General features: G+C 41.6%; 1 protein-coding gene across 1 annotated transcript in view; it reads right to left on the bottom strand.

Annotated features, from left to right (window-relative positions):
• Nucleotides 1-2,155: 2,155 nt before the first annotated feature.
• The window catches only part of KIAA2012 (KIAA2012 ortholog), a 116,026-nt gene continuing 100,584 nt past the window's right edge, over nucleotides 2,156-17,597 (bottom strand). Inside the window, exons 16-23 of the mRNA XM_036858251.1 lie at nucleotides 16,239-16,329; nucleotides 13,416-13,581; nucleotides 9,927-10,041; nucleotides 8,089-8,426; nucleotides 6,018-6,199; nucleotides 5,218-5,390; nucleotides 4,172-4,391; nucleotides 2,156-2,294 (exon numbers count right to left, since the gene is read on the bottom strand). Of these exons, the coding sequence (XP_036714146.1) occupies nucleotides 2,156-2,294; nucleotides 4,172-4,391; nucleotides 5,218-5,390; nucleotides 6,018-6,199; nucleotides 8,089-8,426; nucleotides 9,927-10,041; nucleotides 13,416-13,581; nucleotides 16,239-16,329 (1,424 nt within the window). The remainder of the gene's footprint in view (nucleotides 2,295-4,171; nucleotides 4,392-5,217; nucleotides 5,391-6,017; nucleotides 6,200-8,088; nucleotides 8,427-9,926; nucleotides 10,042-13,415; nucleotides 13,582-16,238; nucleotides 16,330-17,597) is intronic.

The following is a 17,597-nucleotide window of genomic DNA, read 5'->3' as shown; positions in this document are numbered from 1 at the left end:
CCAAATAGAATGTCATCTAACTACATTAGAAGAGCGAATAAGACCTCTCTCTAATGCATTTTATAAACTGTTATAGTTTGAATCCCTCCTCAAGTCCCCTATTGAAAAATAATTGGCTCGCCTTATAAATTCTTATATTTGACCCTAACTGAAAAATTATTTGTATTGTACATATATAGTCTAGGTAAATTAGAGCTTTTAGACCATTACCTGGCATTTATCATTGTATTAAATAGTAACTAGGAGTCAGGCCCATTTCTAGAAAGTCCTCATTGAGTTGCATATTTCTGTCAGGCCTGAGTAGCAAACCTCATAGGCTATCTGAGCTATCCAGAAGGCGTGAATATGTAGTTTGGTATCTTAGCTTTGTTTGCATCTCTTTCTGAGGGCTCTCAGCTCAGCATTTAGGTGGTGGAGCTTAACTATAATATAATTTGGGGATATAATTTTCTTGATCTTAGTTTATTGGATTCTTCTAAATGTTTTGCAGTGTGCTGTGGTTGACTGAAAAATGTGCTTATCTGGTGAGTACTGCTGATAAAATAGGCTTTTCACAGCAACAATTTAATAGAATATCAGATTTGGAAGGGACCTCGAATAACATTTAGTGTAGCCTCTCTACCTGGTGCTTGACTGCAACATCCTAAATTTGTAAAAGAAGGGAGAAAATAAAATCAGTAATGGTAATTTCCCCCGCAAGGATGTTTTCCTTGAGTGTTCTTTCTTTTCAGTTGAATTATTTGAGATGCTCCTTTCTCACCTAAGTATTATTGAATGAATTGAATGAATGAATGAATGTGCAAGTAGGATCGACAAGTTTGAGAAGAAGTTTTAAGTGGCATATTTAAATTCACTGTGATAGCCAGTGTTTTGGCCATTTTATTTCTATTTTATATAAAGCAAGTGTTTGAAAATAAGCATCAAATCTAAACAAGTCCAATAACACAGCAATACAGACTCAAAATTAAGCTTGACTTCTGGATTGTGGAAGCGCAGTTCCTGTAGAAAGCACCTTACAAGCATTAGTGGGAGATTTGAGGGAATCATCTGCAAATACTAAGTTTTTTAGCTGTAGACAGTGAAGTATAGAATAGGGCCAAAGGAAATTCGTGGGAAAATTCAGGTTCAGATACTGCTTGCTTTAACATCTTGTTACATATCTTATTTGCTAAAGGTCCTTCATCCCCTTTAATGATCAATCTATGATAGATACTTATCAGATACTTAACTGATATTAAGGAGATGTTAAAGACAGATTATCTAATCAAGATGCTTATAGGTTCAGTGTGATTTTAAAAAGGGGGAAATTATGTGAGTGGCTGGTTTTTCAAGACAGAGGAGCAAAACCTCAAGATCGGTTAATTTTCCGGGCTCTAGAATACAGTGTTGTCCGATAGAACTTTCTGTGAGGATGAAAATGTTCTATTACAGTAGCCAGTAGCCACATCTGGTTATTGAGCACCTGAAATGTGGCTAGTGTGACTGGAGAACTGAGTGTTTTAACTTATATTTAAATAGCTACATGTGGCTACTTATTTGGATAGTGCAGCTCTTAATCTGTACTTTGAGGTTGTGAGAATTCCCTCAGAACAGTTCATTTTGCTCAAATGAACATTTATCAAGTGATTAACTTGTTTTAAATAGAAATTAAACTTTAGATTCTTAGGAGGAAATGGATGTGGTTTTGCTTTATAAATTATAATAAAATTCTTAATATGTAAATACATGAATTAGCTCCTCTTTGCTAATTCAGAGTTATTGCATTATAGAATTTCCATTTACCTACAGCTCTTTCAGAGACACTGAAATGAAATACTTCAGCTACCCTAAGATTATGTTAATGTCTTACTGAAATTAAGCCGAAATTTACTGAAATTCAAACAAATTATGAAATTACTGGCTAATTTTAGGCACCAAAGCTTCTGGATTTACGTGGTTCCAGAGAACATAAAGGATTTAGGTGTGTGACAAGTTTGACTGGGTTGAGTAAGGTTTGGGTGGTGGGGAGGGAGGGCCTAGAGTGAAGTGAAGTGTGGGGTGAGGTGAGGTGAACCAGATGAAACGGAGCTAACTGAGCTCAGGATGGAACTTCATTACAGAAGGAAGTTACTCGTTTTCTGTCACCACCTCCTAACTTTTTAGTTTTCTTCTAGTCTTAAGGTCTTGGTATTTGTAGGAACTGGAAGTAAGAGTAGACCCATGGTCTGGAAATGTTCTGTGTCCACTGTAGGCCATTGGCTTCCTTACGGAGTTCTTGGTGGAAATGAAGATCTTTCTTCAAAGCAGCTTTTTGCCTGAGGAAACAACCCCACCCGCAATCACAATACTGATTAAGCATCCTAGAAATTGTCCTTATAAGCTCGTGGAAAAATTCTGGATTTCAGTTATCATCAGTTAGACTTGGGGCTACTGATCTTGCATTTTAGTGGAAGTTCATACTCTGTTCATTTAGTGACTTTACATATGAGGTTCAGAGTATCATGATCCTCCTACTAGGAAAGTGAAAGGTGTAACAGTTCTTAAATTTGTATTGCTGGAAGGGACTCCCTTGTTTTGGAGATGAAGAAACAGGCCAGAGAAGTTAACTGTACCTGGGCCAATGTCACACAAGTGAAGACGAAATCAAGCTAGCTAGCATCAAGTTCTCCTAACCCTTGCTGGAATGAGGCTCTTTAACACCCCTCACATATCCCTTTAATTACTTGGTTTTTTTCTTTCAGCTACTTGGATTAGTGTTGCAAAATTGCTCAACTTCCCCTCGTACTATTTGCCAGTTTTCTTTTTGTGGAAAACTGCAACTCCAATAGCTTGCTTTTGGTTTCAATACTTACGAACCCAACCCTACTGCTATGATACATGGAACACATAATTTTGAAATTGAATCAAGACTTCCCTAATGATCTGTTTTGTAATTCGTGTAACAGCTGAGGAATGTTTCAGGCGAGGAACAACTCAAGGTTAGGTGGAAAACCTTGAAATAGAGTTGTTCTGGCTTCCTTCTTTTTCTGGTCCCCTAAAGAGTATTTATTAGCTTAGATTAAGCTTAAGTTGTAGAAAATAACTTTCAAGGGGTAAATTGTTTACAGTTAATATTGGAATTGTGGTTTTCTGTGTTGGGCTTCTTTACCCTTCACTTTTAATGGTTCTGAAGGGGGATGACTGTTTGTTGCCTTCACTAAGAGGGGACATTTATGATATAGCCACTATGGAGGACCTGGTTTTTAAAGAGTCAGTTGAAACCACTTTACTCAAGAGATTCTATTAGCAGAAAGATGCAGTGATCATAACTATTGCAAGAGAACAAAGGGGGAAATGCTGTTGGCCCCTGATGGCTGATTCTGGGCTATTTCTCCTAACAAGGCCTACCTCTCTGACCTCATCTGGAAGTATTCTTTGTGCCTGTTCACTTCATTCCAGCCACGCTTTCTTTTATTCTTCCACCATGCCAGCCTCATTCCTTTCTTTGAACTTTTGCACTTGCTGTTTACCTACTGGAATATTTTTCTTCCAGATGTTTATGTGGCTAACTCGTTGTAATTCAGGTTTCACCTTATGTATCACCTCTTCTAAGGTGTTACCCTGGCCGATCCGTCTGAACTAAACCTCCTGCAATCCTATCACATCTTTAAAGAATTTCTGAATAGCATTTATTGCCAGCTTAAAAAAAATCTTTGTTTAGAGTCTGTCTCCCCACCCCCACCCCTAGAATGTAAATGCCATTGGAGAAGAGACATCTGTCTCGTTTACTCCTGAATTCCCAGTGTCCAGAATAGTGTTTGGCACATAATAGGTACCCAATAAATACTTACTGAGAAAGGTACTGGTTCAGGACCAGGGGGTCTTAGATCTGGTCCTGGTACTGCCCCTAAGTCACTGTTAGCCCTAATGAAGATCCTTCTCTCTGGGACTTGGTTTTCTCATTTGTGAACCAGAGGGCTGAGATAGATGATCTGTAAACTCCCTTCTAGCTTCAATACGAGTTCTTTAAGCCATCAAGAAATTCTGTGACCTTTGCAGCAGGAGAATCTCTATTTTTTAGTTCTTCCAAACCATGCTATGGGAAGTGGGAAAACTTCACGTGCCCAAAGGCAGTGCAAAGCTAGTACTAGTGGCAGGCAGTCAAGCCTTTGAACAATCCCACTACTGCAACTGTTGCCCAAATAGCAAATACCTGGCTTGTTCCTGGGCTTGTTTCATGGCTTCCTCCAGAGCCAGCCTTGCTGCTTCCTCTTCCTTTCGCCGTCTGTCCTCTGCTTCCAGCCGAGCCTTCTCTTCTGCTTCCTGTTTCCACTGCTGATACTCCAGCCGTTCTTCTTCAGCCATTTCCATCAGGCGCTTTTGTTCTTCTGCTAACTGCATTTCCAATTCCTTCTGCCTTTGCTTCTCTGCCTCTGCAGAACAGAAAGGCAGGTAGGCTCAGCAGGGGTCTCATTATTGGGGAAAACAACTCTCTGATCTGACTCTCAAGTTTGTGATTCCCAGGGACTCCCAGTGAGATATTCTGTAGCTTACCTGACAGCAGGTTGCCAGATCCTCTGTGGGGATTACCTTGGGTTAACTTGCTAACTTAAGAGTCCTTTATCAAGTACCTACTATGTGCAGTGCACTGTGTGCAATGAATACAAAACCTTGGGGAAGAAGTTTCCAGAGCCTGGTACATTCATGGGTGGTATGCAGATGGGTTGGGGACAGGTGTCACAGCAGGGTCTGGAGAAACTTGGTGCTTACTCAGCTGGACTGACCAGTCTACAGGGTGTCATCTGCTAAAGTGCTTTCCTATTCCTCAAACGTGAGGCTGTAGAGATTCCACACATCACCTGAAAGGCTGCCCTGAAGCTATCCAGATGTTTGACTGTTTCCATCTGCTAGGGAAGGAAGCAAGGAGCAGGGCTATGTCTCCAATTTAGGCAGCTTCTGAGCAATGCTGGAAGGGCAATGAGAGGGGCAGGGTCCCACTTCAGGAGATGACTGAATTGGGAGTGGGACCCAAAAGTCATTTCCACAAACGAGTCTTTCTTATTTTGATCTGATATCTCAACTCACTAGAGTCACACATATTAATCACTTTGAAAAAAATCAGCTTATCCATTTAGAGTGCTTCACACTGAGACCTAGGATAGGAATAACTCTGGGGAGAGTCAAATGAACACCCACAGTGGGATAAATATACTTCTGTCCCAGACAGATGGGCATTGCCGAGAGCTGAGTCCCCCTCACCAGCCTTCTTGGCTTCCTCCTGCTGCTGCTTTCTCTGCAGTTCCTGCAGTTTCCTCCGGAACACCTCCTGTTGCTGCCGAGCTCTCTCTTGGACCGTTTGCAACCGGAGCCACTGCTTTCTCTCCTCCTTCTCCTGCCTCTGCTGTTCTTCCTCGAGTTTCTGTTTCCTCAAGCTGAGAAAACCCACAAATTGGTCAGGGAAATAGCAGGAAACACTGTCCTTGTAGGACAAGCCGTGCCTCTGATGGAGGCTTTGCAGGCTTCAGGCCCCACGGAGCGTCCCATTCAGAGGAGACTCGTTTTCTAAGGGAAGCCTAACTGAAGAGCAGAAGCAAGAACACAGCATGCCTGGAACTAGAAGCCTGGAAGTTTCTACACAGCTCTGTGCTCTGGCGCGGGGGGGCCTACGTTCCCAGAGCCTCATTTTCCATTCTTATCAAATGGATTTTGAAATTCCTGTCTCACAGCGTTGTTGTGAAGATTAAATGAGCCCAGAGGCCTATGGAAGAGCCTAACACAATGCAGACAACGTGGCAAGAGGCGCAACAAGTGTTTGCTGGACGGGATCTCAAAGCCCTCCCGGGAAGATCCCGTGAACATCTATCTGGAGTAACCCTAATGGTTGAAGACACCACATCTTACCTTTGGTCCAGATTGTTCCTAGGATAACCAGGATAGTGAAAAACGAGACGTGCTGTTTTACTTCAGGGCATGAGCCTCAGAACCAGCTTTACCCCTAGTGGAAGTCAACCCCTGCCTTATCTTCTGCTTCCTATCGTGGCCGTGGCCACCCTACCCACCGGATCTCCAGCTCCAGCTCCTCCTTCATCTTCTCTGTCCTCTCCAGCTGCTCCTGTTGAAGCCGCCTCTCCTCCTCCCGCTGCCTTCTCTTCCTCTCCACCTCCAGCCATCTCATCTCGGCCCTCTCTGCTCGCAGCCTGGCCCGGGAAGCTTTCTCCGGCTCCCTCTTAGCAAGGAGGACCTAAGGAACCAGAGTGTTCTTAGTGCAAGGGACGTACGGTAATCACGGGGACCTTGTCTCGGCAGCGAGCCGTCCTCCACCCACGGGATGTTGCCTCTAATTAGAGATTAGGTGGTTTCCACACTCTGACCACAGCCGTATAAACTCTGCCACCACTGGCCTGGGCTCTGGGATCTGATCGACCTGGATCTAAGTCTCTCTCTTACTTGCTTCAGAATTTGGGGATAACAACTTAATTTCTTGGATATTGTCTTCCTTTTAGCTGGCTGTTACCAGAATTAACTGAAATAGTGAAAGAGCCAGCATAATGTCTGGTACATCGTTTGTCTAGATGCACGTTATAATCACCCAAGGAGCTTTTAAAAAGTACTTGAGGCCAAAAGCCCCACCCAGACCAATTAAATGAGAATACCTAGGTGGGAGGCCTTGGTGGGTTTTCAAAAATTTAATTTAATTGTTTTGGCCACGCCACAGGGCTTGTGGGATCTTAGTTCACCCACCAGTGATCGAACCCAGGCCCGGCAGTAAAAGCTTGGAGTCCTAACCACTGGACCGCTAGGGAACTCCTTTTTTTTTTTTTTTAAATATACTTTTTTCTTGGTGGTTTAAAAAAGCATATTCCGGTGATTCTAACGTGAAGCCAGGGCTCAGAACCACAGGTTCTAGAAAAAGGCTGTTTTAGGGGCAGACTTAGGTGTAGATGTGTCAGACTCATATTTAATCCTATGCAAATCCACTTTTTCAATGAAACTTTCTCTTAGTTTCTGTGAAGAGTGTCTTAGCTTTCTTTTTCTTCCTGATGCCTCCTCCTCAGTCAGAAATATCCTCCTGAGGGGAACCTTGAATGGCAACTCTTCCATGGGCACTCTGTGTATCCAATTTGGGGTGGATACTTCCTTGCTTTTTAGCCTTTGCTGAGGCAGCATGGTACTGTGGATTGACAATAAATGTAGAAATTCTGAGTCTATAGCAGGCTCAGAAAAGTTCAGCCCACAGCTTAAAATTTTCATCTGCTGTATAAAGCAGAATCCTATAGTCTAGGCAGCTGGGAAGATTGAGAACTAGAAAGGAAAATCTTTCTGAAATCCTTTTTGGAAGACCACAGGTTGTAAAATAAATAAATACATAATAATTTAAAATAGTGACAAGAGCTCTGATTTTGGAGTCGAAAGATCTAAGTCTCGGCTCTACCACTTGATGGTTGTGTAACTTCTGGCAACAAACATCTAACTCTTTAAGCCTCAGCTTCTAGGTCTGTAAAATGGGACGAATCATACCTGGGTCACAAGTGTGGCTGTAAAGATTAAATGAAATTCAGCAGAGTTGTACCATATTTGCATGTAACTTATGCGAGTTTAACCATAGTGGCTTAGCTGTGGGTACGTTTGCAGTGTTTAAAGAAAAGGGAGATAGATGTGTGTGTATAACTTACCCATGGCCCAGATGTGTGCCGCAGAAAAGCAGATTAGGAATGGAGGAATTTCTGCAGCTTTTGAGAGGCAAGCAATACATGAACTCCAGGCCAAGTCAAGAATATGTGCTTGGCTCTGAGGCCTGAATTCACCTTTCCCTGTAACTGTGAGGCCTGTACCTCTCACAAATGGGTGCTGTGCCAACTTTCTGCTCTTTAAGGGTGGGTACCGGCCCTAGTAGTTTGAGAGCCTCACAGAATACATCATTTCAGAGGGGCTTTGCCACCCTGTGTCTTTGATCAGATCTGGCTCCTTAAAGGGTCAGAAGGTACCAAAGTAGAACAAATAAAGCCACTATGTAGTAGAGCTGTTTCAGTAACTGCAATGTAATTCAGGGCAGTTTTTCCCACCTCTGCAGTTGCACCAGTGAGGACTGAAATCCCTCTGGCCAAGGTGAGAATATTGGACCCTACCTACCTTGGAAGGGTCCTTATGGCTTCCCTCTTCTTCAGATTCCATGTTTCCAGGGACAGGTGCAGTCTGGGTAGGCGATGACCTTCCATCTATAGAAACTTGGCTCTCAGGGGCATCCAATTTGGAAGAAAGCCAAGGGTCCTCTACAACAGAGCCTGAAGGAAAGAAACCTCCATCTGAGGTGTCTTTAGTTTTCTTAGAGTTCATGGCATCAGGCCCACCCAGCTCTGCTACTATTTCCAGATTCCTTTCCTTCTGTGTCTTTTTCCTTTTGACTCCAGGTTTTTTTTCTTTGGGAATTAGCTCTGATTTCTTTTCAGCCTTTGATTCCTTTGACTTTCCTGGGAGAGAACAATGGGGGATAGAGACATAGCTAATAAACGTGATCTCTGCATCCTTTTCAGTAACTTTAAAACTTCCGTGTGCAATGGAATCACCTGGGTGCGGATTCCTGAGCCACACCCCTAGAGTCTGATTCTGTAGGAATCTGCATTTTAACAACCCCTCCAAGCGTTTTGAGAAGGGTAGTCCATAGACTACCCTTTGAGAAACTGCCTTATCCTACTTGGATCAACTGTAATTCAGCAGTCTTGCTACTAAAGAAGTTCTGATTTACCCTGACCTATGGTGGGGGTAAGACTCTCTGGAGGGAAGACCTATAGGTACAGCTGGAAAGTCATGCCTCAGGAGTCTAGCTTGAGGTTGCAACTTTGTAACCTGGTAAAGTTTAAACCTTCCATACTCTAAGGTCTCTTCCTCAGTTCTCCTCTGGGGCCACAAGTATTTCCTTTCACAGTCCTGCCAATGCTACCCAAGTTATGGGCTACAACGATGTAAATTCAGCAAGACTTTAAAAAGCAAACCTCAAAAATAGGTCTGGATGAACAACAAGGTCCTACTGTAGAGCATGGGGAACTATATTCAATATCCTGGGATAAACCATAATGGAAAAGAATATAAAAAAAGAATGTATGTGTAGAACTGAGTCACTTTGCTGTACAGCAGAGATTGGCACAGCATTGTAAATCAACTACACTTCGATTTAAAAAAAAAAAGATCTGACCCAGGAAACTATCCAACGTCATCCTTTTTGACAGCCTTTGATTTGTTTCGAGGGTCTTCATATGGCCGGGAAAGAATGAGTGTAGGTTTTATGTTAAAGAAGGTCCTCAGAACACAACATTGTAAATCAACTCTACTCCAATAAAAATTAATTAAAAAAAAAAAGAAAAGAAAGTCCCCAGAAGCATAGGAACCTGAATTCCTTGTGAGATGCAACACAAGGAACCAAGAAGAAAAATGACAGCTGGAGTAACCATTCAGAGCATGTTGCAACCTTCCCCTTCCCAAATGCTCTCACGGAGCAGTTCTCAGATTATGACATATTTATTATTCACAGAGGCAGTGTTTGAGAGTTACGAGTTTGGAATCAAATGACAGGTCCAGATCCTGGGTCCACCACTTTACCGTTTGATCTGTTTGATGTTACGCAAGTCACCCAACCTCTCCACATGATATAATAATAGCGCTTACTTTATGGAGCTGTTGTGGGGATTTCATGATGTCATAAATGCAGAGCTCCTAATTCAGTGGGTATTCATTTAATAGGTGTTAGTGTTATTACTGTAATTTTCTCTGTTGCTGATTACAGGTCTCTAGGGTCCCCTGGTTTCCTCTATCCTTATCTCCCAAGATATTGACATGAAGTAAGGCTGCAACACCATCTTAGCTGTGGTAGTCAAGGAGACTCAACACAGATAGTTTGTCCCATAGGATCCATGCTGATTCTCCATGGCACCTCCTGGCTACCATTAGGTGTGTTCTCCTGGATGGTCCCTTACCAACAGCAGCCTCTGCTTCCCCACCGAGCTTTCCTTCTCTCTCCCTCTTGGGTGCCTTGGACTTATCTGTCTTGGCTCTTCTCTTTCTCTTGGCTTTGTCAATCAACTCCATCTCCTAAAGGTGAAAAATTAAGGAAAGGGAACATGATATATGTAGAAAGCAAGGAAAAAAAAAAACCATCAAAGGGAGATTATGTTGGGAATTCCCTGGCGGTCTAGTGGTTAGGGCTCGGCGTTTTCACTGCCGGGGCCTGGGTTCAATCCCTGGAATCCCTGGGTTCAATCCTTATTTCAATTTCTTAAAATAAGACAACAATGATGTTTGCTGCATTGATTGACATTTCCTTTCATGAACGATTTCTCTGTAGCATGCAATGCTGTTTGATAGAATTTTACCCACAGTAGAACTTTCAAAATTGGAGTCAATCCTCTCAAACCCTGCTGCTGCTTTATCAACTAAGTTATGTAATATTCTAAATCCTTTGTCATTTCAACAATCTTCACAGCATCTTCACCAGGAGTAGATTTCATCTCAAGAAACCAGTTTTTTTGTTCCTCCATAAGAAGCAACTCCTCATCCATTCAAGTTCTATCATGAGATTGCAGCAATTCAGTCACATCTTCAGGCTCTACTTCTAATTCTAGTTCTCTTGCTATTTTGACCACATCTGCAGTTACTTCCTCCACTGAAGTCTTGAACCCCTTAAAGTCACCTATGAGGGTTGCAATCAGCTTCTTCCAAGCTCCTGTTAATATTGATGTTCTGACTTCTTTCCATGACTCACAAATGTTCCTTTTTTTTTCCGGCTGTGCCTCACAGCTTGCAGGATCTTAGTTCCCCAACCAGGGATTGAACCTGGACCGCGGCAGTGAAAGCGCTGAGTCCTAACCACTGGACCATCAGAGAATTCCCCACAAATGTTCTTAATGGCATCTAGAATGGTGAATCCTTTCCGGATGGTTCTCGATTTTGCCCAGATCCATCAGAGGAATCACTAGGTATGGCAGCTAGAGTCTTACGAGATGTATTTCTTAAAAAATAACACTTGAAAGTTGAAATGACTCCTTGACATGTGGGCTGCAGAATGTTGTGTTAGCAGACATGAAAACAACATTAATCTTGTACATCTCCATCAGAGCTCTTGGGTGACCAGGTGCATTGTCAATGAGCAGTAATATTTTGAAAGGAATCTTCTTTTCTGAGCAGTAGATCTCAACAGTGGGCTTAAAATACTCAGTAAACCATGTTGTTAACAGATATGCTGTCATCCAGGCTTTGTTGTTCCATATACAGAGCACAGGCAGAATAGATTTAGCATAATTCTTAAGGGCCCTAGGATTTTTGGAATGGTAAATGAGCATTGGCCTCAACTTCAAGTCACCAGCTGCATTAGCCCGTAACATTCAGCCTGTCTTTTGAAGCTTTGAAGCCAGGCATTGACTTCGCTCTAGCTCTGAAAGTCCTAGATGGCATCTTCTTTCAGCATAAGGCTATTTCATCTACATTGAAAATCTGTTGTTTAGTGTGGCCACCTCGGTTAATTATCTCAGCTAGATCTTCCGGATAACTTGCTGCAGGCTTTTGCCTCAGCACCTGCTGCTTCACCTTGCACTTTTGTTATGGAGATGGCTTCATGCCTTAAACCTCATCAACTAACCTTTGCTTGCTTCAAATTCTTCGGCAGCTTCCTCACCTCTCTCAGCCTTCATAGAATTGAAGAGAGTTAGGGCCTTGCTCTGGATTAGGTTTTGGCTTAAGGGAATGTTGTGGCTGGTTTGATCGTCCATCAAGACTACTCAAACTTTCTCCATATCAGCAATCAGGCTGTTTTGTTTTCTTACCATTCATGTGTTCACTGGAGTAGCGTTTTAATTTCCTTCAAAAACTTTTCCTTTGCATTCACAGCCTGGCTAACTGTTTGGTGCAAAAGGCCTAGCTTTTTAGCCTCTCTCAGCTTTCCACGTGCCTTCCTCACTAAGCTTAATCATTTCTAGTTTTTGATTTAAAGTGAGAGACGCAAAACATTTCCTTTTACTTGAACACTTAGAGGCCATTGTAGGGTTACTAACCGGCCTGATTTCAATATTGTTGTGTCTCAGGGAATAGGGAGGCTTGAGGAAAGGAAGAGAGGGAATGGCTGATTCCTGGAGCAGTCAGAACACATATTTATTGATTAGGTTCACCATCTCATATGGGCATGGTTCATGGTGCTCCAAAACAATTAAAATGGTAACATCAAAGATCACTGATCACAGATCACCATAACAAATATAATAATAATGAAAAAACTTGAAATGTTGCGAGAATTACCAAAATGTGACACAGAGGCACAAAGTGAGCCAATGCTGTTGGAAAAATGGTGCTGACAGACTTGCTTGAAGCAGGTTGCCACAGACCTTCAATTTGTAAAGGCACATTTATCTGTGAAGTGCAATAAAGTGAAACATAATAAAATGAGAGGTATGCCTCTAATTTCTGGAGCATAAACAGGAAAGGAGTGTCTTTTGTTATTCATTAACAAGCCCCTTTCAACCACACCTGAGCTTATGTTAACGGAGTTATTTTGGAAAGCCCCTAAGGAGGGGGAACCAACCATGGGATTAGAGGGTTGGACCTTTCAGCCCCCTGCCCCTCCCACCACCTCAGAGGAGGGGAGAAGGGCTAGAAGTTGCATTAATCACCATTTGCCAGTGATTTAGTCAATCATGCGTATGTAATGAAGCCTCCATAAAAGCCCTAACCAAGGAGTGCAGATTGCTTCAGGGTTGGTGAACACATCTATGTGGTAGGAGGGTGGCACACCCCAAGCTCCATGGGGACAGGAACTCCTGTGCTTGGGACCCTTCTGGGCCTTGCTCTGTGTACCTCTTCATCTGGCTGTTCATATGTATCCTTTAAAATATCCTTCGTAATAAATCTAAACTAGTAAGTAAATGTTTTCTGAGTTTTGTGAGCTGTTCTAGCAAATTATTGAACATGAGGATGGGTCTTAGGAACCCCTTATTTTATAGATTGTTGGTCAGAAGTACAGGTGACAACCTGGGACTTGTGATTGGTGTCTTAAGTGCAGCAGGCATGTGGGACTGAGCCCTTAACCTGTGGGGTCTGTGATAACTCTGGGTAGTTAGTGTCAGAGTTGAATTGTAGGACACCTGGTTGGTGTCTAGAGAGCTGGAGAATTGGTTGATGTGGGAAAAACCTTCACACATGTGGTGTCAGAAGTGATGTGAGCGTAGGAAAACTGAGTTTCCTTTTAGTACCTTAGTAGAAATTAGAAATGGGTACCCCATCCTTCAGAAGAATGCAACCCAATACTGGGGTGCAGGGCATGGTGGGTGGACCACAGAGTGGATTTCAGCTCCCACTTTCCCCCTTTGCAGGTGCCCTTGTATAGTAAGCAATCTATACAACTGTACATGGCAGCCCTGACGGGAGCACCTTCCAGGTAGGGTTCTGGACCAAGCTCCTACCTATGAGTTTACACTCACATGACTGATGTTGGTTGGTGTATGCTGGTTGAACAGTCTTGGTTCAGTCTTCCCTTCTTTTCCTCTTGGAAGAAGAGATGTGTCTATAGGATCCAACCCCTCTGGGGAGTCAGGCCCATGTCCTGGGAGTCCTCTGTGTTGATGGTGCACATTATAATCTCTGCCCCTTTGAAAAAAGCAAAACAACAGGACCAAACTAAAGAAAAACTCTGATGTATACACCACTATATGTAAAACAGATAAACAAGAAGGATTTGCTGTATAGCACAGGGAACTATATGCAGTATCTTGTAATAGCCTATAATGGAAAAGAACCGGAAAAAAAAAAGATATGTATTGTATAACTGAATCACTTTGCAGTACACCTGAAACACAATATTGTAAATCAACTATACTTAAAATAAAAAGAAAAAAAAAAAAGAAAAAAGAAAAACTGGTGGACACGAAGAGGGAAAATGAACAAACATTAATTGAGCATCTGTTTTCTGCCAGGAACTGCACTGTGGTGGGCATTTTACACACTTGGTCAGCCCTCTTTTTCTCAACACATCCCTGAATAAAGGAAATTAGAAAGTTATTCTTCACTTTTGGGGTTCTCTCAGGCTAAGTTCTAAACCTTAGGGAGAAGGAGAAATAGTTTGTTTTTTCAAATTTAATTTTATTTATTTTGTATTCAGCAGGTTCTTATTAGTTATCTATTTTATACATATTAGTGTATACATGTCAATCCCAATCTCCCAATTCATCCCACACCCCACACCCCCCGCTTTCCCCCGTTGGTGTCCATACGTTTGTTCTCTACATCTGTGTCTCTACTTCTGCCTTGCAAACTGGTTCATCTGTACCATTTTTCTAGATTCCACATATATACGTTAATATACAATATTTGTTTTTCTCTTTCTGACTTACTTCACTCTGTATGACAGTCTCTAGGTCCATCCCTGTCTCTACAAATGACCCAATTTCGTTCCTTTTTATGGCTGAGTAATACTCCATTGTATATATGTACCACTTCTTTATCCATTTGTCTGTCAATGGGCATTTAGGTTGCTTCCATGACCTAGCTATTGTAAATAGTGCTGCAATGACCACTGGGGTACATGTGTCGTTTTGAATTATGGTTTTCTCTGGGTATATGCCCAGTAGTGGGATTGCTGGGTCATATGGTAATTCTATTTTTAGTTTTTTAAGGAACCTCCATACTGTTCTCCATAGTGGCTGTATCAGTTTACATTCCTACCAACAGTGCAAGAGGGTTCCCTTTTCTCCACACCCTCGAAGAAGGAATAGCTTGCCTCTCTGGGGTTGCATATTTATGACTTTAACAAAATGAAATAGGATTACCTAACTGAAATTTCTTTTATCGAAGGCTTAGCTGAAAAAAAAGTGACCTTTAAGAAAGATTGTCACAGAAACATGCGCCTATATATCCATTTCTTTATGCCCTCTGAATTCTATTCTTGATCACATTCAGATACCAAAATGTCATGTACTGTGTTCGTGTGATCCCTTGTAGAACTGCTGTCACTGACCATGTGTCTGGAGGATAACTGACTTATGTTCTCTGGGTAAAAAGGTCACTAAGAAAGAGCCATATGGATTGAGTAACAGCTGCAGCAGCAGCTACTGTGTGCCAGGCCTGGTCCTGGATATTTTATTTTTTAGCTAAATCAGTATTATATTTACTGAGTTGGGCTAGCACAGGGCCTTACTATAGAAACTTGAGAAATATTTATCAAATGAGGTAAATGGAATTTCCTGTAAATATATGAGTCTTTAAATCATTCAATGTCACTCTATAAAACCTATAGAAGTATACTTTAGAATTTAGTGCTAGGAAAACCTTTATTTCCCCTGAGGAACCGGCATGCTGCAAACGAGAACCACAAAACCTTACTGTGTTGCTCCCCCCGCTTTTTTTGTTTGTTTGTTTGTTTTCACATTCAGTCTGAAAGTCTGAACTTTAGTCACAATGACTATAATGACTTTAGGGGAGTGTTGGTGTTCTTTTTTCTTTTCCTCCAGATTAAAAATAAATCCTTTTTGATTATCTCATCTTTCTTTTTTGGTAGATGGGGGTTGTTATTGTAAGCAGTTTAAATCCATTTTGGAGAAGATGAGATACAAAAGTTAAAACGTGGAGTTCTTCAGATAGCTGCCTCAATACTCAAGTGCCCGTTCCCTTTTTTGTTCCTAGAGAGCACCCAGCCTTTCTGACCCAGGAGGGAATCCTTATACCATGAGGCAGGTGAGGGCAGGTTCTAAAGTCACCAAGGCTCATGGGAGGTCACAGAGGCGATCAGTCCAGCTTGCCACTGCCAACCGGGGCTTGGGTAAAGTGACTGGGCCTGACCAGCCGAGCTGCTGGCTGACGAGCTCATAGTAAGCACATGGTGAGCACACAGGAATCACTTAATACACGTTAGCAATTTATATTAGTATTACTGGTATTATTGATTTTACCCAGAGCTGAGTGAATGCTGAGAGGAGAAACCAAGGTTGAGCTGACAGACCTCTGCTTTTGAGGCATGTCTGCAGAGCTCAGATATGTGGAAAAATGGAGAAAGCTGCTTCCACGTAGAGTTCAACTTCGCTCTGCACCCACCCAGCCAAAGAATATGTTTAAGTAGGAAACACATCACAGTATAATCCTCCCCAAGAATCTTTGTTTCTTAGACAATAATTTAATTCTGGCTGGCAGAGCATGGGGCTGGTTAGCTGAGAATCTTCATGCCTCTTAGGAAAAAACGGAAACGAAATTAGTTAAAAAGAAAGAAAAACAAAAGTAGAGAAGTCCATGTCATTATGACTTTGAATACTTACACCTTTTGGACAGTATCTGCCTCAGGGGTCTGGATGTGCTCAGCCAGGGAAGCACTAAGAGGGTCAAGGGTCATACTCCTCCGCTCTGGGTCTGTGAAGACAAAGAGCATCCTTAATTAGCAGAGGACAGCAGACAGCGATCCCACACGTGAGAAAACGTCTACTCTGGGGAGCAGTCAACGGCATGCAAATTAGCACAACAAGGTACGTTATACCTAGGAAACCGGCAAATGCTGCAGAAACTTGTGCTGACACATGGCAAGTGACATTAAAGTCAGTAAGCCCCTTTGGGAAAGTGATGTGACGGTACATATCAAGACCTAGAAAAACGTTCTTGTCTTTGATCAGGAATCTCACTCCTGTGTATTATCATAAGGAAATAATTTAAAAGAAGAAACAAGCTTTTTGTACAAAGTTATTTATTACAACATTATCATTAATAATAAAAAATTAGAAACAGCCAAACAATGGGAAATTTATGATGCATTCATTTGACAGTTAAAATTATGGTTGAAAAGATAAATCAGCATGGAAAATAGGATATAATGACAAGTAAAAATAGTAAACTATAGAATTGTGTATTAAAACTGTAAAAGCTGGAAGAGAAAACAGAAAAAGGAAATAACATGTTAGATAAAGAGGTTTATGTGTTTAAATTTTTTCTTAAAACCCCAGTGTGGTTATATCATTGAAAAGAAAACTGATTAAAAAAAACAAATGTCATATTCTGAGGAAGGCTTATGCAGGCTACACAGCTATTGCTGGGTGCTCTGAAGACCATATTGGGTAGTTTTCAGAATGAGAAGAGTCTCCAGACTGACTTCATGTTAGACTAGGCTACTTTTTATTTTAGATACTGTAAGCAATTTTAAATTATGAAACATATATTTCATTGCAGAAAATTCGGAAAACACAAGCATAAAGAATAACCCTCCCTGCCAATCAACATATAATTATTAGAATGACTAAAAAGACTGACTATATCAAGAGCTGACACAGATGCAGGGGAACTGGGACTCTCATTCACTGCTGGTTAGAATGGAAAATGGTACAACCACTTAGGAAAATAGCTTGACAATTTCTTAAAAAATTAAATATTAGATGTACCATAGCATCCAACCATTATTCTCCTAGGTGTTTTACACAAGAGGAATGAAAGCATATGTCCATAAAAGGACGTATACGCAAATGGTCATAGCAGATTTATTTGCAATAGTCAAAAACTTGAAACAGCCGAAATGCCCATCCACAGGTGAATGGATAAACAGGCTAGTATATACATACAATGCAATACTATTCAGTAGTAAGTAGAAATGAAGTACTGATACACTCAACAACATGGATGAATCTCAAAAGAAT

Source organism: Balaenoptera musculus, chromosome 7 (genome assembly GCF_009873245.2).
Source record: "Balaenoptera musculus isolate JJ_BM4_2016_0621 chromosome 7, mBalMus1.pri.v3, whole genome shotgun sequence".
Taxonomy (NCBI): domain Eukaryota; kingdom Metazoa; phylum Chordata; class Mammalia; order Artiodactyla; family Balaenopteridae; genus Balaenoptera; species Balaenoptera musculus.
Note: the sequence above shows the minus strand (reverse complement) of the source record. Positions and strands in the feature narration are given on the sequence as shown.